This window comes from Micropterus dolomieu, linkage group LG11 (assembly GCF_021292245.1).
Source record: "Micropterus dolomieu isolate WLL.071019.BEF.003 ecotype Adirondacks linkage group LG11, ASM2129224v1, whole genome shotgun sequence".
Lineage (NCBI taxonomy): Eukaryota > Metazoa > Chordata > Actinopteri > Centrarchiformes > Centrarchidae > Micropterus > Micropterus dolomieu.
In genome coordinates this window covers 1,679,406-1,700,741 of record NC_060160.1, presented here as the reverse complement: position 1 = coordinate 1,700,741, position 21,336 = coordinate 1,679,406, and the positions used below count along the sequence as shown (strand labels likewise).

The 21,336-nt window shown below is 41.2% G+C and overlaps 1 protein-coding gene and 1 long non-coding RNA gene across 2 annotated transcripts in view; one reads left to right on the top strand and one right to left on the bottom strand.

Moving 5' to 3' along the window:
- kcnh5b (potassium voltage-gated channel, subfamily H (eag-related), member 5b) overlaps nucleotides 1-21,336 on the top strand; it is a 1,142,829-nt gene that overhangs the window by 1,066,935 nt on the left and 54,558 nt on the right. Inside the window, exon 11 of the mRNA XM_046063266.1 lies at nucleotides 234-426. Coding sequence (XP_045919222.1) covers nucleotides 234-426 — 193 coding nt within the window. The remainder of the gene's footprint in view (nucleotides 1-233; nucleotides 427-21,336) is intronic.
- LOC123978940 lies at nucleotides 13,253-20,133 on the bottom strand. Its single transcript, XR_006827093.1, has 3 exons — nucleotides 20,048-20,133; nucleotides 13,712-13,817; nucleotides 13,253-13,554 (listed from the first exon to the last, which is right to left on the bottom strand). It is a non-coding gene; the product is annotated as an uncharacterized LOC123978940 (long non-coding RNA).

Below are 21,336 nucleotides of genomic sequence, written 5' to 3'. Positions count from 1 at the left end.
ACCAAACGAAGACAGAAAAAAACAGAATATTTATAATCAGTGTAAAGAATTTAAGAGTCATCAGGAGGTGGAAGCAATTTTAATCAAAAATTTTGTTAAAGCAATGCTCAACAGTCAAGGTAACATCTCTGCAAAAGTTCCCTCTCACTGATCATGTGTAGGCTGCCGTAGACCGTGCAGTTTAACTTTAAAGAACAGATGATAACCGCTAAACTTCCTGCCCTCTTGCTCAGGTGTTCAATGAACATCCTGCGTTCCGGTTAGCCAGTGACGGCTGCCTACGTTCTCTGGCGGTGGAGTTTCAGACCACCCACTGCGCCCCCGGAGACCTGATCTACCACTCCGGAGAGAGCGTGGACACCCTGTGTTTCGTTGTGTCGGGGTCACTGGAGGTCATCCAAGACGACGAGGTCATTGCCATCTTAGGTATGTGGTCCTGTAATTTAGTAGATTTTTATTGAAGGGAGAAAGTATTTTGTTTTGTAGTGGCATCGGGAATCAAGCTCTTAAAACACTTTTAGTTTCAGTGCCTTGATTTATCTTGTGTGTGTGAGTGTTTGTTGTAAACATCATAATCAATTCATTGTTTATGTTAATTACCAAGCAAAAATACCAAACTCCAACCTCTCACATGTGAGGATTTGCCGCTTTTTCTGTTTTTATTTCATTTTAAATTGTAAATAACTTGTTTTAGACTGTTGGTTCTGCAAAACGAGAATTTTGAAGACATCCTGGACCCTGGGGTTTTGTGATGGGCTGTTTTTCACCATTTTCTGATCCTTAATTGAGAACAAATAATATTTAGCTACAGCCATAGTCTGGCTTTATTGCTGTTACTGACTCATAAGGAAAGAGAAGCAGGGTGAAAACAAAACATATTCTGGCAAGCTGAAAGATTGCTGTACAAACCATAATCAGTAAATGCCAAATAACGAATTAATTCACATTTGGAATAACATAATCATAGAAACATAGTCGATGTGCATCTCAGCGGCTCAGGGACAGGATGAACACCAGATGAATGAAACTTATAAAGCAGAATAGAAACGACTACAAACTCAAATACACTACTTATATTTGACAAAAAGAAGGTCAACCAGCTGACAGTCGAATGTGATTAATTTGTAGGAGGCAAGAAAACCTGTCTTTTCTGTGTGTGTGTGTGGGGGGTGGGGGGTGGGGGGGGGGGTTGTTTTTTGGTTGATGGTGACGCATTTTTGACCATTTTTCCACTTTGAAGAGTTTTCATAATACCAGCAGGTCAGAAAACTCTCTCTACACATTCAGGAAAAACACGTAATCTTTCAGCTGAAGTGAAAATCACTCACTCATGACGACAGCGACATAATTAGACCTGCTATTTTTACGCATGCTTTTTGAAAATGTACACACAGAAGGCAAAGAGGTGGACACACTTGAAAGCTGCGTCACTTCAATTGTTACATTAAAACAGCAGGTAGCTGACTTTCAAGTGTTTAACCCAAACAGCCAGACTCTGCTGTATTTAGAGTATTTCTCTCTGCAGCCATGTACTGAAATATTCATATGGGGGAGAACAACAAAGAAACGGAAAGGAAGAATAAGAAGCTAACAGAGATGTCAGGGAAACTGCTGTGTAGTGCACATTCTCATAACCATCAGCAGCCCCCAGATGAGCGTTTACTGACAGCTAATAACAAGAAGGAAAGATTATTACAACGGAGTGCAAAGCTGCACAGCAGATGGGTGTTAGGATCATTTGGTGTGTAGAAGTTTTTGTGTTACACACACAGACTTACCAACAACATAATACGTCAGTCTGACAGTCCCTGTGGTTGTGAATTATAAAAGTTGGGCACTAACTGTTGCTACTTTCTAGCATTTGAAAGTCAGTTCAATCAGAAGGAGGCATTCAGAATAATGAATCCTGCTTTAACAACTGGCTTTCTAAAATACGTCTGGGGAAAAATGCAGTTTATTACAACATGAGGTTTATTTTCTTCCCTCCTTTGAATATAATAACATTCCACTCATCAACATCGCTAAAAATCAAAAACAACTGGCTGCTGCTGCTTGAAACAGAGTGAACCATACCGTAAATGCAGCCTGTCCTCATGCCTAAACAAGAAATTAGGTTGAATGCAGTGACTCCCTAAATCACATATGACCGTTGGAAAGTACCTGTCCACTGAGGTTCTGGAAAGATTGTGTTTTGGGTTGATATAACTGTTACTTTATGTAAGTCATCTACGTAACATTACTTAACTTAAAACTTAAAATAAGTCAAAATCTACTATGCCTCATGCAAGACACGAACCCCATTCGGCTGGATGAGAGTCCAGCAGAATGAAAAAAACATTTGCTAAAGCAGGTTTGAGGTCCAGACATGTTGTGTCTAGCTCAAAGGCATATTGATTTAAAACCTTTATATGAGCTTGTTACTGCATTGCTGCCTTCTGCAGTTGACTGAAATATCAGTTGTAGTTCATCAGCATGTTTTTTTACACTAGGTCCCTGGTAAAATATATTGCGGACATATTATCTATAATAAATTAATGTTACATTATAATGCAAGATGGGGATCCAGGCTGGTACACATAGAAACTGCTGCGGCCACCGGTTTTGTAGCCAGATCTGTGATGATCTCTCGCTGGCATGCAAGATAGTGATCCATTATGTTAGAGCTATAGATCCACTGCAGCAGATAGTGAGAAACTGTTGCAGCTGCAGTTCATGCTGAACCAACAAAAATAAATGCATGATGCGGAAGAAAGAGAAGATATAAAGTTGGAAAAACAGCAAAGTCTTTTCCAAAAAAATTTGGAAGTAAAGAAACAAACAGCAGAAGGGACATTTTGAAAGTGGGACCCACAATACGAGGGAGACAAAACATAGAAGAGGAAGACGGATGAGAAGGAAGGGAGAGAGGAGTAAAAAAGACCCTCTGATTGTCTGTGCGGCCTCTCCATTTGTGTTGCCTCCCCACTTCATTAACTTCATTAGGAAGGCGAGTCAGACGAGGCTGCAGTCAGAGATTCATAGCAAGCATATTAGATGTTTGATAAACTGCTTCATCACACTGAGGACATTAATCAATACATCGTCAGCAAGTTGTCATCACGAGCTGCTGTTGCAGTGGAGGGATGGACGGAATATTTTCACCAAATGCCTGCTTGTTGCTGCTGTTTGCTGTTAATGCAGAGTCAACACCTTGTTTCATATTAAAAGACTTCAGCGCCCCTTCAGGGAGCTGAATCCCCTGTAAGGTGTTGTTAGACATGTGCAGGAAGTGTCGAGTTTCATTAACAGCAGCTCTGAGTCATGAAACTGCAGCAAAGTAGAGTTGGTTAGAATGAACACAACCAATGAATGAAACAATAAAGATGAATATGGCCTCTCTACAGACAAGATTAATGCTGTGGGAATACATGTAGGCACAAACTATCTTGGAAATATCAGTTTTCTTTTTGGTCCAGACTGAAATATCTCGGCAACTGTTTGATGGATTGCCACGAAAGGATGAGGATGAAACCTCCAGCGCCACCAACAGGTTGATAACTGGCTCTGGTTTGGTTCTGAATAAAATATCTATTGGATGACAGTTGTTTGGTTCACATGTTCACGTCCACCTCGGGATGAATTTAAAATGACATTACCTTGTAAAAATCTGCACGTTAAAATTGACCCTTCGCGAAGCCACGCCCCGAACTGTGGGATCTGTCGGTCTCAGCGTGGCGCTGCCACCATTTATATCTGCACTCTCTGGAGAAATATTGTCAAATTTCTGGATAAGGAAAAAGCAATCTCAAAAAGAAGACAGAAAGTTTGCATTATGCAATTGAAGGTTGCAAGTAAAAGTAAACCACCACAATTGAGACAAAGGACAACGGGATTAAGGATTAACACCACTGCTGTAAACTGGGGAGGTCTCTGTTCACTATTACAATCATTAAAAAGCAAAAGCACTCGGCCTATATAACCTTACATTCAGCAGTAAGTTAGTTAGCGTTGTTTTTAGGGTGCCCCAGGAACAGGGTTTGACCATATCTTGGAAAAATACAGCAAAAAAAAAAGCTTGAAAATGAATCCTTTTTTTACAAGTCACAGCCAGGATGTTAGCATTTAGCTCGAAGCACCGCTGTGAACAAGTACATCCTCACAGATCTGCTGCACATGACTTTAGACTGTCTTGTTTACCTCAGACTTACCACCGGTGAAACCGAGCACGCCCCTGGCTGTTTGAGATTCAGCCATTTTTTAGGTACCAGGTTTTATCTGAGAATTTCTTTGAAAGGATGACTGATTGCAGCTGTATGTGTAACTGCAGCTAAGGAGATACCAGCAGAGTGAGGATTAAACTCTTTGAGTCCCTCCACATGTTGTCAATGAAAGTGAAATTGCTTATTTTTTAAGAACCCCTTGAAAATGTCTCAAGGACCCTTTGGGTTCCACAGACATTTTTAGTAATGACTAAACTCCCTGACACTAATTGGATAGCTTGCAAGTTGTTGTCATATTCTGTGTTGCATTGCAACAATGTCCCAGTCCTTAACAACAATGCTTACAGCTACAGTTTGTGTTTGAGCAGGAGAACAAAGAACAAAGCTGCTGTCTGATCTCAGCCTCAAGAGGGAGAGAAGGATGGAGGGTAGATGGAGAGAGAAGGACAAGGTGGTGGAAGGAAAAGAGTTGGATCGAGGGAAAGAAAATGAGAGTCTGAGGGAGAGAGTGGATGTAAGGGGAAGCAAGATGAGGGTTCTGTCTGCGTGTGTTCACAGCATGAAAAGGAGGCTTCGTTCTAAAAATCGCTTCCCTCTTGAAAGTTTTCCTTTTCCGTGTGACAGCCGTCCCGCTTATAGCCAACAGAATCGAAGTTCTGCCAGCACCGGAGCTCATGTTGGGGAAACAGAAGGCAGGAGAGAGATGAGTACAATAAAAGAAAAGTGTTTGAATGTTCTCATTTATCATGTCAGAGTGGTTCACATTTAAAAGTTGCTGTTACAGTAGCAGGGTGGAGGAAAGGTGCTGCAGAACATTCTTTATTGAGTGTAAAATCATAAAGAAAGGGATATTTTTATAGAGACATAAGAAGAACAATCAACATCTGTCTTAAGAATAGAGACAGGTGTTTTCACTAGTTAGTACTGGCTCATTTTGACATTCAGTTAGCAAACATTGGTGTGCTGAGTTATGCACAATAACATGACGGTGTTTGAGTTCCCATTAGCTTGACCTAACATCCAATATAAAAGGAGGTGAACGTAACTGGAAGTATGTCAGCATTCGGCTCAAGGTACAGCTGAGCCTGATGAGCTGAAATATCCTAAAACGACCACCGTACAGAAGATAAACTGTTCGTTTAGGATAAACTGTTGGTTTGGGAAACTATGCAGGCTTTCCTCTGTTACTAATCTGGGAACACTTTTCTCTCAATATTAATCCATCCAACAGTTCTGTATAATCTTTATTGCCATTTTATTAAGCCAATAGCCCGGCTGTGGAGTTTCAGCTCCCAGTTATATTTTTAGTTTTCATCTTGTCACCTGTCAATCAAGCAATGTGGGTGGGACTGGGCATGCAAGTTTTCTCTGTTGAATTTCTAGGCTTTATGAGTTGGTTGTTCTTTTATTTGCACAGTCATGGATGCTCTCGTTAGCTCCTCAGTTACAATAATGTTATACGCCCCAGTGGAAATATGTTAACGTGATCAATCAATCAACTTATTTCCCCCACTGTACATATGTATGTGTGTATGTATGTATATATACACTGCTCAAAAAAATGAAGGGAACACTAAAATAACACATCCTAGATCTGAATGAATGAAATAATCTCATTAAATACTCCTTTCTTTACATAGTTGAATGTGTGGACAATAAAATCACACAAAAATTATCAATTGAAATCAAATCTATCAACGCATGGAGGTCTGGATTTGGAGTCACACTCAAAATCAAAGTTGAAAACCACACTACAGGCCGATCCAACTTCGATGTAATGTCCTTAAAACAAGTCAAAATGAGGCCCAGGTCTGGGGAACGGGCGGGCCGGTCCATAGCATCAATGCCTTCCTCTTGCAGGAACTGCTGACACACTCCAGCCACATGAGGTCTAGCATTGTCTCGCATTAGGAGGAACCCAGGGCCAACCGTACCAGCATATGGTCTCACAAGGGGTCTGAGGAGGTAGCAGTCCTGCTGCTGGGTTGTCGCCCTCCTGCAACCTCCTCCACGTCTCCTGATGTACTGGCCTGTCTCCTGGTAGCGCCTCCATACTCTGGACACTACGCTGACAGACACAGCAAACCTTCTTGCCACAGCTCGCATTGATGTGCCATCCTGGATGAGCTGCACTACCTGAGCCACTTGTGTGGGTTGTAGACTCCGTCTCATGCTACCACTAGAGTGAAAACACTGCCAGCATTCAAAAGTGACCAAAACATCAGCCAGGAAGCATAGGAACTGAGAAGTGGTCAGTGGTCACCACCTGCAGAACCACTCCTTTATTGGAGGTGTCTTGCTAACTGCCTATAATTTCCCCCTGTTTTCTATTCCATTTGCACAACAGCATGTGAAATTAATTGTCAATCAGTGCTGCTTCCTAAGTGGACAGTTTGATTTCACAGGAGTGTGATTGACTTGGAGTTACATTGTGTTGTTTGGGTGTTCCCTTTATTTTTTTTGAGCAGTGTGTGTATATATATATAAATATATATGTATATATGTGTGTGTATGTGTGTTCTCCATCATAAGTTTTGCGATTTTTCTCTCAACACACAGACAGACAGACATGAATGAATGACTGCATACATGAAGAGGGGGAGAAAAGGACAGAGAGGAGGGGGAAATGTTTTGGATTCTCACCGACTAAAATTATCTCAAGTTACAAAGCATGTTAAACTTGTGAAACAGAATGTTTAACAGAAGGTAAAAAGTAGATGGAGGGGACAAAGGGGAAAGAGAAAGAAGGGTAATAATATGGATAGAGGAGGATAAAAAGAAAGATGAATGGAAAGTGGAAAGGATGGAGGCAGGACAAAAAGGTAAGGAAGCTGGTGGATTAGTAGGAAAAAGACTGGAGGGAGAGAGAGTATAATAAGAGGATGGCCAGCGAGAGGGAAGGAGACAAGGAAAGGATAAAGGAACAGAGGACTGAAAGGAGGACAGTGATGAAAGTGGAATCGTTGAACAAGAAGAAAAAAAAGATGGGTTAATAGACGTAGGAACCAAAGAAAGGAAACGCATGAAAAATAGAGTTTTGGAAGAGATGGAAAGAATTTGAAGAGGATGGAGGGGGTGCTGGTTGTGTTTTTAAAGCCACTGATTTCCCCCAGGTTGCTCCCTGAGGCTGTAACACACTCTCCTCTCATTAGTGTCCAGTGGCATCAGGTGGACACACACACTCCAGCAGCAATGACACACATACAAATGCCAGTGTGAATATTTTTTATTATTATAGCTCTTTTAATGCCTCCATCTACAGGCTGTGAAAATGGGTTTTCTCTTGGGGGACAATAAAGTATCTAAATGCGCACACACACACACACACACAGTCGTGCACACAAAATCTCATACACAAGTGTAGATGAGCACGCACATACGCAAGAACACAAAAAAAAAAACCCATACTACTTTCCCCACAGTAACAAGGCAATACTGTGGCAGCTCCAGTAAATACTCATAAGTAATAACAATCTCATTTCCCATCATCCACCAGGCTTACTATGAGCCTAACCTAACTCACTCACCAGCAGCTTTGATGTGTAACAGTGAGAGTCACTAATATAGATGCCAGTAGATGAGGCTCCTCTTGATTAAAAAGGTCCTGATTCTGAAGGAGAGCCCAGAAAATATTTCTGCAGCTGCATCTGACCTGCAGCTGCCAGACAGAAGTCCCAGTAAAATTCCTTACGCCGACTGACAGCTAGAAGAGTGCAAAAGTAAATATTTCAGCCGGTGACAACCATTAGAACAATAAGGTTCGATTATTTAACAATCAGTGATGAAGACGGATGTATCTGGTTTGTGCTGGGGACTCAGTTGGCAAACGTTTACTAAGTCTGGGCTGTAAACCAAAACTTTACCAATTAAAGAAATAACTAGGAAAGTTCTGTTATAACTACTTACTAGCTCTTAGCTGAAATCTCCAGAAAAAGTGGATGCAGGTGCCCCATCTGCCAAATGTTGCTAATATGTTAAGTAAGAATTTCCCAACTGTGTGCAGCTGTCGCCTTAAATCATTGTTAACTTATAGCTTTTTGCCCACTATCCACAGTGCACTAGGGTTAGGTCATATCGTAAAGCAGTCGTGTAAAATTCCTCCTTTGTTGTTGAGTACCTTAATTTAGTTAGCATGCTAGCTGTTTCACTGGCCAGTGGGGATGATCCAATCTCAACAATCGTAATCGGAGTCGAGGTAGCCATTTTTTAACTGATTGGTAATGGCATAATTGAGCAGAAACCTAAGCCCGCTCCTTTATTTTACGTTGGCTGACACAAGTGTCGTAAACAGAAAGCACAGTTTGTGGCAGGACGTGGCTAAAGGGTCCGCAGCGTGGAAATATTTTAAATTGGCAAATGAAAGCAGTCCAACTGCCACTTGTAGTGTCTGCAAAGTGAGCGTTTTGCGAGGCGGCAGTAACAGCTGAATTCTGGGTGAGTGGAATAAGAGCTATTTTATTTGTCTGTTCGATATGAAAAAATAAATAATATATAAAAAATATATATATTTTTAAGCATCTTTTAATATAATATATATATATAGACATCTTTTTAGTTTGTTTACTTATTTTGTTAAAAAAATAATAAACCAATTATGCACTAAGTGAAATTGTAAGAATTTTATTTTGTTTTACTTTCTGATTTCAAATAAATGACAAACACTGAGGAACAGCTTGGATGCAGGCAGGTTAGAAATTGTGTCCAACTTTCGCCGGCGCTGCAAATCACCATGTCACATGACATTAAAACCGTGCAGGAGCAAGGCGGCTGTAGGCGCCGAGCACGACGGCAGCAGTTGCTTCTCCCCAGCTGCTGAGAAAGTCATAAATTTAAGGGTGACATGACCACAAGGATGGTGACGTTGGTCAGTCGGTTGATCTCACACTGATCTTCAGTGTATATCTATATCTGTACACCTACTACTTTCAGTTTTAAGATCTATTGCTGGTAAAGGCTGTTTAAAAACAAGAAATCCTCATTTTGTACCCGCAGTCATATTATGAGGTGTATTGAAGAGTTTCAAGTGGTTTCTTTTGGGGTTCTAAGTTCTTCCATCTTATTCCCAGGATGGTTGAACTAACTGTGTGCAGTGCCTTTAGATTAATGTCTGACCAAACTGCTGTAGAAGTACCCCTTCAATCCAAACCAGCTTGATTCATTTGGGTATACAAATGGTTTAAGTCATGTTTTAAATATTCTTTAAAAGTAGTTTTTATGCTGTGTTATGTGTGTTAGTTTTATATATTATTACTCTTCAAACTGTCAACAGCCAATAACATAATCAGAAGGTCGGTGGTTTGATCCCCGCTTCTCCAGTCTGCTTGTCAAAAGTGTCCTTGAGCAAAAATATTGAACCCCAGATTTGATCCTGATGGCTTTCTGATGTGCAGTTGGCACCTTGCACGGCAGCCTCGGCCATCTGTGTGTGATTGTGACTTGTAGTGTGAAGCGCTTTGGGTGTTCGGAAGACTAAAAAAGGTGCTACACAAGTGCAGTCCATTATTATTGACTTGCCTTTCATTGGGTCCCTAACCAGGTTTAATATTTGTTGAAGGTACATTTGTCCCGCATGCTTGTTATCCAGACATTGTTGCCTATTTCTATCAAACTTGGATAAATTGTTGGCCTTTTATCCAGCTGCTCTTTCACGAACAGCTGGATAAACAGACGACCGCACACCATCAGCCCTTTTAACCCGATCTATCTATTGATGATTTCTGCTCTGCTCTAGCTCTCACCCTCTTTTTTTTTTTTTTTTTTGTTTTGCCGAAATGATGAGCTGATTAATTTCTTAATCCATTATTCATGCTTGGTTATGAGAAGGGGATTTTAATCTGGCCTTCTATTCATACAGCAATATGTTCTGGCCCAGCAAGCAATACGTCAGCCCTGAGCAGAAGGAGATGAGCCTTCAGCCACATATGAGTCTGGCTGCATTACAAGACCCAGTAATAAGAATCAGTGCAGGGCTGTTTTGATGTGGAATGCATTAGAGGAATATATTAAGAGTGTAGGTGAATAGAACAAGGATGAAAGGCAACTCGAAACGGAGATATTCTTGTAGAATGTCTTAATGCAGAGCTGCTTTTCATGACCATCCTCAACTCAAATATCATCCTTTGAAAACACTGACATTTATCACCTCCATATAAAAGTATCTTCTGTCCTTTTTTGACAGCACTATGTAACAAACAGGATGTACCCGTCTAACAGATTTCAAGATAAAGAAGTAAACAAGTTAACAACAGAAACAGAAAGTAAAATACCAGTGATGGAATGTAACTAAGTACAGTTATACATCAAGTAAGTACTGAAATACACATTTTAGGCACTTTATGTGAGTATTGTTTTCATTTTATGATACTTAATACTTCTACTTCACTAAAATTCAGAGAGAAAAATTGTACAACTACATTATTTTGATACGGTAAAACTTCAATTAATAGCTGAGTCCCAAACAGCCGCCGACCCCGTTTCCTGGCCTGGTGTGGGAACACATTTTGACAAATAAACACAGGTCTCCATTAAACGCCTGGTCTGGTTTTTATAGAAGTTCTTTGTATGTATAAAACCTCTTAAACCCCGCGGTGTCGCCGCTTTAGCTGCTTCTAAGCTGCTTAGATCGTGAATACAAATATTAATGTTTAAACACATGATCAATGTGTCAGTGTGGACATGCTGAACATCGTTACATCGGTTAGATTCTCCACAATTCAATCGTTCAATTCAATTAACAGAAACAACGAGCCCCAAAGTCTAATTCTTAAAGATTTACAGGTGTAACCTGCATGGTACAAGAGAAAAAAGTGATGACTCCCGTTACCTTTGAAGCCTCCGAAGTGTCCGAATGTGTCCGTTCCTGATTATTTATCTTCCTTTAGTCTGTAAGGGTCCACCAATCAAAAGAATCAAAACAAAAACAGCTTTTCATAAAAATTTATCCAAGTTGTGAATCCTGTCACGTGTCCATCGCTCTCTGTCTGCTAACTTCTCTCATCCTGCAACCGTTTTGTTGTTTTCATTACGTGGCTGCCTACAAAATAAAAGCGCATAAGCCGTCTGTCGGAGCTAGATCAAATGAATTATCTGTATTTGATATTAGTGGGTAATTTTTATACAAATAATATTTATACTGTTACCAGAACTGTTACCAGAGTAGTTTCAGTTTTGTGTGAGAGGAATTAAAGACCTGTCCCATATGGACGTCTGTCCCAAATATAGGCCGGGTCAATTCAGTGATTTTAGCAAATAAAAGCCCTATTAGTTTTACGGTAAACAAGTGTTACGACCCAGCTCAGAAGGGGAAAGGGAAGCAACATAAACCAGGAGGTTTTGGTATAGAAAAGTTATTTATTTATACAGAGAGTTGAACAAATAAGGAGTTCAACCAACAGAAACGGGCAAGAGGGTGCTGCGTAAACGATTGAAAACAATATATAACAATAGGAGATCTCTAGAAAAGAGACTTTTAACTAACTACTAAAACAAAAGCATGAAACAAAAAACTCCCTTTAGCTACTTCAAACCAACCACAAAGAGCGCAGCACCCCTAAACCTAATGAAACTAACAAAGAGAGCTCAGTATTAAAGCTAAACCCTGGCCCGGTTTCTGAGGAGAGGACACAGACAGATCACGGTTTATACCCACCACTGATACTTCGAGTATGGGTTAAACAAACACACTAAATCTATCTACTAATTAGCTTCAACGCTAGCACAAAGAATTCCACTCAAACACAGTTAACAAAATCACAGGAGTTGCAACGAGGCAAGCTGTTCACCAGAATGAGAGCTGCCCGGAGCAGCAGGACGGCACCCTATTTGAAGGGGGAGAGGTCTTGCTGGCAGCTTCGGGATTGGGGGAAAGCGGTGGAGCCCCGCTCCAATTGGCATCCTCGGATGACGAGCAGGATATAGGTGGGGCTGGTAGTGGCCAGACCAATCTTCAGCCCGATTAGCATATTACTACAGTGACAGTTAAACACAAATAATTGGCGGTAACAGTAACAACATATTTTTATGATTCCTGCAACAACTCACCTCTCACGAGATTTCAGAGCTTTACTTAGTAACATTTTCCATGCAGGTCTTTATTATAGTAAATTATCTGAGTACTTCCTCCACCACTGGCCCTCTCTTGTTTTTTAAAGGTAAACACTTATACTACAGTATATAGGCTTACTAGGCCTCCACCTTTAAGGAAGGAGGCCTTGTGGGGAATGTGCGTATGTGACGTAGACCAGCGGGTTTGGTATAGGAAGCAAGTCTGTCCTGGTGTGTGAGAGAAGAGCTAGCACTTTACCACGGTCACAGAAAAGTGTAGCTATAATTGGTAGTTATGTTACTTTGGTCAGGTGTAACTTGGCTATTAAGCATACTGAAAGTGTTCGCCGTGACCAACACGTTCTCACTCCCGACTCGTCCCATATTGACGCTTGGTCAAGCCCCTTTGGCGTTGCTTTTCAACGCCCTGGGTAGCCCTTAAGCGTAATTTTTAGACTGTTAGGGCGCTGCAGTCAAGTTAGCAACGCTTAGCAATAGGGATGAGGATTGTTAATTTTTATTGATATTGATACCCTTATTGAGACTGCTTAACGATCCGATTATTATTTAGTGATGGTTATTTAGTAAGACCAGACCCAACTCGTCAACAGAGAGCAGGTAGATACTGCAGCCTGATGATTTTCTTATCCATTGCGTTTCAAATTAAATCAGATTTGACGCTCGAGACATAACGTTACATGATAGCCCACAAGTCTCGATAGCAGTATCGATAAGCTCGAACCTTATAGATTTTCGGGATTTGAGAAATTTTGGAACCGGTCCCCATCCCTACTTAGCAACAATAAATATGCAACGTCCGGTAGAGTTAGGAAAAGCTCATGGTTTGGGTTAAAATAACTACGTACGTCAGTTAACACGCAAGTTAACTAGCATCACATCCATAACTTACGCAATTTACGTAACTTGTGTACCTTGAATCAAAATATTTCATGTTTGTCACGGTGGGCTCAAAACCGCGACAAAAAAAGAATAGTACGGTGACACAAAACTTCAGCAAAGGTACCATTACTTTTATTTTTACACAAACAGAAACAACTTAATGTTCAAATAATCATATGAAGTGTGATAATCAGTAGGTCAGTCATGTCAGCAGGTATGCATGCTTGAAGGAATAGTGAGTGGAGTGTTGTATGGTGAAAGAAACAAAAATAACGAGGAGCGTGGAGCATAGGGAACAGGGTTTCCCTCCTCTCTAGTCCACAGTGCAGAACAAGAGACGCGCTCTTATACTGGAGAACACCGGGCGCAGGGGGCTCCAATAACTGCTGATCCTAACGACACCTACTAGCATCTGCAACATCGAACACAAAGAGACTGACATCCCAGCAGCTGACAGAGATGGGGAATTCACACACGACATGAACCCCTGTCTCCTAGTTAAAACGTCAGTTTTCTGGCCCGCAACCACCTCCTTACTCAGTGTTTTCCGTTAAATATCATATACCTACCTTGTGTTGAGCTACGGCGCTATAGGGATCCCCAGTGCGTTACAAACTGACGCCGGGTCTTGACCATGTGTCCATATGTCACGAGTCAGACAGTGAGAACAGGTTGCTGTGACAGAACAGAAATAAAAAGTCCCCAACCAATGTTATTCCAGCGTCCTCCTGCTTCCTTCACAGCAAAGTTGTGTGCAACTTACCACGGATAAATAACCAGCTGGAACACTGAGCTAGCTAGATAAGTAGTGACAGTTACAGGGAGGGTCAGTCAAAGCACTGCGATATAATTATGACGATGATACGTTACATGTAACCAACCAGTGTGCAGAATCGGTGCATACATTACAACTTATGTGTTGTGGTGGTGATGAGTTTGAAGTAGGCCTATTTCAGCAACCCACAAGGGTTTTTACTGGGCTAATTGTGGATAACTACCAAATAGGGCTGCTCGATTATGGCAAAAATCATAATCACGATTATATTGGTCATAATTGAAATCACGATTATTAACACGATTATTGGCTGACTTAGGAAACAACATGCATTTATTTTTTTAATTATAATGCATTATTCAAAAATGCCAATGAAATAGGAATCAAATATCTTACGTTAAACAGCATCTTAGAGCCAAGACAGCAACGCTGTGTGTGTTTGTGTGTTTCTAATTATGGTGCTTAGCAAGTTGTAGAAGTTTAGAGTAATAAGAGTATTGCTGAGAGTGAGTTTGGGCATTTAGGGAGGGGCGGGGCGCCGCTGTGAAGGAAAGAGTGCGCTGGATTTAACAGAAGACAAAACAAGCGTCATTGCGACGCCTAGGCACAATAATTGTTTTAATTCGATTAACTTGTGTGTATAATCGTTGGAAGCCAAAATCGAAACCGTGATTATATTTCGATTGATTGCACAGCCCTACTACCACATGTATTATCTAGACATTAATATGCCTGGAAAGTGAGTTGGAATACATTTTTGAATTTGGAGTGTGTCCAAGTTAAATGCTGCTGAATTGCTCTTTGAAGTGCAGCTCAGATCTCAACAGGAGGAAGTGGCTGAGGTTGTTTTAATTCACCCTGCCAAAAAAAAGAAATTAAGGAAGAACGCTTTATATTTTAATACTCTTTATGTGATGATTTTAAGGATTTTTGTTAGTAAAATGTTATCTCAAATGATCTCTGTTGGTGAGATGATTATAAAAGTGTTTTATGAAGGGTGCCTTTTTGCGGCAGATTTTGTTTGCAGAGCTTGTGAAAGGAAACGTGCAATGTAACATTATTTGTCAGAAGTTATGTTCTCTTCTCACAAATTATTTTTTCACCACTGTAACAGTATTTTTGGTGTCTCATAAATCCATACAGGCCGGACACAAACTACTGCTAATATTTGATCACGTCTCAAAGGACCGCGCTGCAAACGATAAATTATTTTTACAAAATAACTCGGCCTTTATATGAAGCTCATTAACACTGCCCATGTGCTGTGAAGATGATGCAGCAGCATAATTAATACATCAATTATCTTAGTGAATGGTCTCATTAGCATAAGTGGTTATGATTAATATCATCATGTTGGGACTTTCTGGCAGATCAAGTTCCTCTTGTTGAGAACCGAATGAGCTTAATTAAACTTCTTTATTACTTTTTCTACAGTGAACATATTGAGCACAACTCATTTATCAGTTCACGTCTAAAACTGAAAAAGTAAAAGAATCAGACGTATTGCATGATAACCATTTATCTGTGGCAGGAACAACATACGCACTGCTTTAAGTACTGTCATTATTAAACAGAACAGTGGTGGGACTCATCAGGGACAATAATGAGTCTGCATACAGGATGGAGGTGGAGATGATTACAGCATGGACCAAATCGCATAACCTATCCTCAGCATTGACAAGATAAAGGAGATGGTGATTGATTTTAGGAGGGCTAGCAAACGCCACCACACACCGCTGCACATTGATGGAGCTGCTGTGGAGAAGTTAGCCAGCCGGAAGTTCCTGGGAGTACCCTAAGCCAACAACCTGACCTGGACTATCAACACCACGGCCATCATCAAAAGAGCACAGCAGAAGCTTCACCCCCTCCGGAGACTCAGGACAGCACGTCTCCCTACACCTCACTACCTGTTACAGGGGTACTATTGAAACCATCCTGACCTGTGGCTTCTCTTCCTGGTTTGGAAGCTGTAGGGCCTATTAAAAAGAACAGCTAAACAGTGTAGTGAAGACAGGCAGCAAGACCATTGGTGCACCACTCCCCTACCTAAGTGAGATCTAGCAGCAACGCTGTATTTGCAGAGCTACATCATTAAGGACTCAAACCACCCATCCCATCACATCTTCTCCCTCAGTGACATAAGGTAGTAACAACTAGAGGTGTGCATCTTCACTGGTCTCACAATTCAATTACGATTATCAGGGCAACGATTCGATTCCTTGATGCATCACCTCAAGGGTGGGAATTTCTAGGCACCTCATTACAATTATGAGGCTACGATGCAACTGTAAAACAAACAGGATAAAGCAATGGCCTTGGGCCTTGAGAAACGGCATTTCGTTCATTTGTGGACTCTATATGTGGATGAAATGACAACAAATGAAATTGAACTTGCTGCCAAAAAGCATCCTGCTGAGCTTCCAGACGGTCTGAAGAGGAGATATTATTATTAGATATTATTAATGTTTGATTGACCATGTAATGTTATGCACCGATTCTTCACACTGGTTGGCATGTAACGTATCATCGTCATAATTATATCGCAGTGCTTTGACTGACCCTCCCTGTAACTGTCACTACTTAGCGCTAACTGCCTTCACTTTTCCAGCAGTTGGAACACAACAAACAGACTTTAATTAACGGACACGCTGTGGCCTACATGTACATTTACAGCCAGACTGAAACGTAGCGCTCATCTTTTCCTCTGCTCCTCTGCTTTCAGCGTCACCTACTGCCGCCTGTCACGTAGCTGTCCTTTGAAGAAGGATGAGAGGACGCTAGATAGGCGCTACCGTGCTGCACCGTGTGCTGGTTAAAATCATTAACGTTACCTGCGCATTGATTTTATTGATCATGTGTAAATTTTAGTTGCGGCAGTCACTCATTCAACAGCTGTCTGTGCTGAACAGGGAGAACCACACGTAAAACCACACGGTTTACTCACAAACTTTTACCCACAAAAGTTTGTGGTGTCAGACACCACAGCAATGGGGGAAAAGCATATATGAGTCTATATATAGAGTTGAAATGGGCGTTTACTATTGATTGATGACATTTGATGTATTTTTACCATGTAACTGACAAAGACCAGCTCGCAACTCGGTGACGCCGCTCTTGTCAAGGGCCCCCAGTACAGGCGGGCCCCAGTGCAGCTGCACTGTCTATACCTACGCCCTTTTTCTCCTTCTTGTCATCTGGGATGAGGTACAGAAGCATCAGCTGCAGATCGAGCTGGATGCTAAACAGTTGTTTTTACACAAGCTGTGAGAATCACAATGGACTTCCCTCTCTCCATCCCGATCACATACCCCCCTACAAGCACATACGCACAAACACACCTCCTGCCCCCTCTCCTAAACAGTGCAGTGTTTTTAGGATTGTTGTTTTTAGCTTGTATTTTAACTATTTGGTTTAGGTTATTTATTGTTGTCCTTTTAAATGCACTAGTAGCTGATGAGAAACATCTTTTTGTTTCTTCTGCGTACGTAAATACCCATGTGCAAGTTTATCTGTCTATCCACCCATCCATCTATACATCTATACATCATAGTACTTTTAATACAATAAGGACTATAAATGCTGCGGTTGGTGCATATCAGTGTCACAGCGGCTGTTTCTCCACCCATTCAGTTTTCCAGGATAATGGTCTAACAGGGGTAACGGCAGCATCAGCACACCAGCTGAAAGTAGCAGCATGAAAGGCCTCTTACTGGACTGACGTCTGGTGAGCTGCAATGCGAGATAAAGCAATACGAGGCCACACACCCGCCCACAGGCAATTTATTTTTCTGCTGATGGGGGGGGGGGGGTACAGGCTCCAACATTCAGTGTTCGCCACCACATTTGTCAGCATGTTAACGGTGAGTCGATCCTCATGTAGACCAACATGTCCAGCCAAGTTCATTTAAAACCAGTGCACTGGTGTAAAAGCGATCTGTCCTATAGTAGATGCAGAAGAAAAGCACTGATCACACCTTCGGTCCTCCATCCTGAAATCCAGCTGATGAAGGTAATTGGAAAAATACTATAATAACTGACAAAGGTAAAGAATAATAAGTTGGTTATATGAATTACTATTAACAGTGGGATCAAAGGAGTATTGATTGTGTCACCGGTGGTTTGGAGTGATACGGGAAAAACAAAACTTTCCAGTAGATTAAGCAGGGAGGAATGTACATCTGTTGTTTTATATGCGACAGCTGTGACAGCACAGTGTCATTATTTGCTCTATGAAAGAAAAGAAGAAATAAATACATATTTTGGCATTTATGAACTAAGTGGAGCATTGGAACATTTAAAGCACTGCCCATCAAACTGGATTCAGACCTACAAGTTCTCTGGTGATTGTGCTCTGTAACAGTCAACATGGGAATTTTATGCTCATTTATAAAACTGACTTACGTGAATGTATAAATGTATAAGTAGTCATTATTAAACCTGCAAAGTGTAGACATGATGGAAGTGAATTTCCTGCTGTTCATGTTGGAGTATTGCAGAGCAAAGCCTGTGCTGAACTGTGCATTAGCTGAATGAACAGTGTGATAGAAATTATAACTCCCAAGCTTTAAGTTTGGCTTTGTTTATCAACCACCTAATAATACGTCTTGCCTGGCTTCAATCTCCTCTGCCATCGCCATGATCTCGTCTTCCATAAAGTTTGCTTTTCTCTTTCAGTCCATGGCTAAACCCTTATTTGTGGCATTATATAAGAGGAAATCGCTGCTTGTTAGGCGGGTGACACAGATCACAGGTGTGTAAGTTACAAATGGACTTCTTAGAACCTGCGTAGTTTTTTTATGCTCAGTATGTTTTATGATGGTAAGCAAACCGTTGGAAATTATTTTAAGAATAAGTTCTACTATAAATCTAAAAACATCTTTATAAATAAGGGCCCCGGGATTGACAGGCATGCAGGGCAGGATGTGATTGGACGAGTAAACCACATCTTGTAAACAAAAATCAAGTGAAGTTTTGGTAATCGGGTCTAATCAAGTCTTATTTCAGTTTCTATAATGTAACCTAACTGTAACTATGCCTTCAAGCACCTTCCTGGGCTTGGAGACCTGGAAAAACTAGCTGAATGTTAGACTAGCAAGACCTTTTTGTGCCCTGTTCTCACGATGGAGAGGCAGGAAATACTCTACAAAGATATTTATTTTTAAATTATGGGCTGTAAAATGATTGTAAATATAACACGAATTAGCTTTAAATGCTCTCCTTACTTGCTATTGAGAAATATTGACTGTGTTTACCTGCATGTGCTCTGACATTTTCACTGCATACCATCAGGGAACAACAACTCCAAATCTCTTACACAACGATTGGGGGCTCACACTCAGCAGCCCACTTCAGACACTGTCACGCATGTGTACATACAATGGCGAGCTCACGCTGGACAACCCAATACACAATGTGTTCTCAAAGGACCTTTTTTGTACCTCATATTCAGTGTGTAACAGTGTACAACACAAACTGTGAGCGCTCAGGCAGAATAATATGAGCAGTGGTTTCGGTTGTGGGTGAGTAATCAGCAGCGTTACACACCCTGGTGACAGGGGTCATAGCACCAATGTTTCCATCTCCACCCATCCAATCGGAACAGACCTCTCTGTGATTTTTAACCCTGCTGGAAGTGTCACTCTCGGTGAACATAACCACCACCTCCACCACCCTCGCCTTGGCCCGTGTGACCACATCCACATCCAGTAGGCTAATTGGCGAGGAGCTGCAGATCTCCGGGGAGCTAATTCCAGACGAGTCCTGCTGCCTGTTGGATGTTGGGAGAGAAAGGGGCCCTCGGGGCTGCAGAGGAGGCACACTCGAGATGAGATTCACTCACACACTCGCAGTGACACACACTCTGTTGGCATTTTTCCAACAGTATGTTGGATGCGTGATACGTCTATTACTCATGGTGTTGTGACAGCTGGTGGACAGTGTGGACTGCTTGTCGTGGCATCTTATCCAGGTCAGCTCAGAAAAATGCTGAGCTGATGGTTGTGACACAGATTTGAGTCCTGATTAGCCCAGATTTTACATTTTTTGTTCTTTATGAATAAATATAGTGGTATAGAAGCACCATTGTGTTAAATTTGCTACTTATCACAAAAGCTCTTTTATGCCTTACCTTGTGCTGCTGATTGAAAATCTAGTGTTTTCTCTGTTTAGTTTTTTTCAACTAGGTGCGGCTTTTAGTGACATATGACACATTTGATGCTGCATACAGTTATGATTGTTCATCCTCTTATTATTTTCAGGACAAGTGTGGCGTTGCCCAGGAGACACTCACTCAAGTGTAAACATGTGTTCATCTGCTATGGGAGATTAGCATGCAGAATTTATGCTGGCAGTTTATAAATCAAGTGTCCAGGTGGCGGCAGTTGGTTAGAAGGAAACAGATCAGCGCTTAAAGCTCCACGCGATCTTTTGATTTTTGAGTTTTTACGAGAAAAGAACTTGTATAAAATCTATTTAACTCTTACACGCACACACCTGTCTTGTTTCCTATTCTTGGACATGACAACATGTCAGCCGCAAACTTCTTCCTCTGGTGAAGGTGTGTGTGTGAGCAAACCTACATATAAAGATAAGCTGTGGTGACACACAGCACAAATGTGAATAGGGTAATTGATTGGGAGAACAATGGGCTTGTTGGATTGGGGTATTTTAGTCTCCAAGTGTGCCCCTGTGGTGCACCTGGATGGATCCAGAAACAATTACCATATTATAGGTGGGCATGTTGGCTGTGACAATAATGGTGAATATCACATTTTCTACTTTGATCCCCTTTAAATGCAGGGCTCTCATTGTCATGACTCCAGTTTGAGAATCCCGTGGAGAGTTTTCCTTAGATGAAACGTACTGTTGTCTTTGTTTTCTTTGTTTTGTTTTCAAAATTACTTGAGTATTTTTCTTAGCAGTTGCCACGTTTTCTTCCTTCCATTCCACTCGATTTATGTTGGATCTGAAACTGATGAAATAGCTGTACCTGTTACTTGCTGCTTGGTATCGGGCTCTGATGGTGTACGTAGTGAAATCAGCAGCTCTGGTTGCTAAGGACTTGGCCAGGTGAAGGTGTTGCTACGGAAAGAAAAAGTCAAATGTGTGATTTATGCAGATGGTTTGTGTTCAGTGTTTAACAGTCAACGTATGTCCACACAGCTAATCTGTAACATCCAGTAATTAATGCAGCTTGAACTTCCTTCGTCCACCCTTTCTTATAATATTTACATTACACAAAAACTGAGTTGACAGTTAAACATGATGTGATGTGCTGATCCACAACAGAAGACGCTACCGTCATCACAGGCCCCGAAAAATGAGACTTCCCCTCAATTAGCACCTCCCAGCTACTGTTCCTTCACTTCTCCTGTCTTCTGTGGTCTTGCAGTTAACACAATAGATTAGATGTGAAGG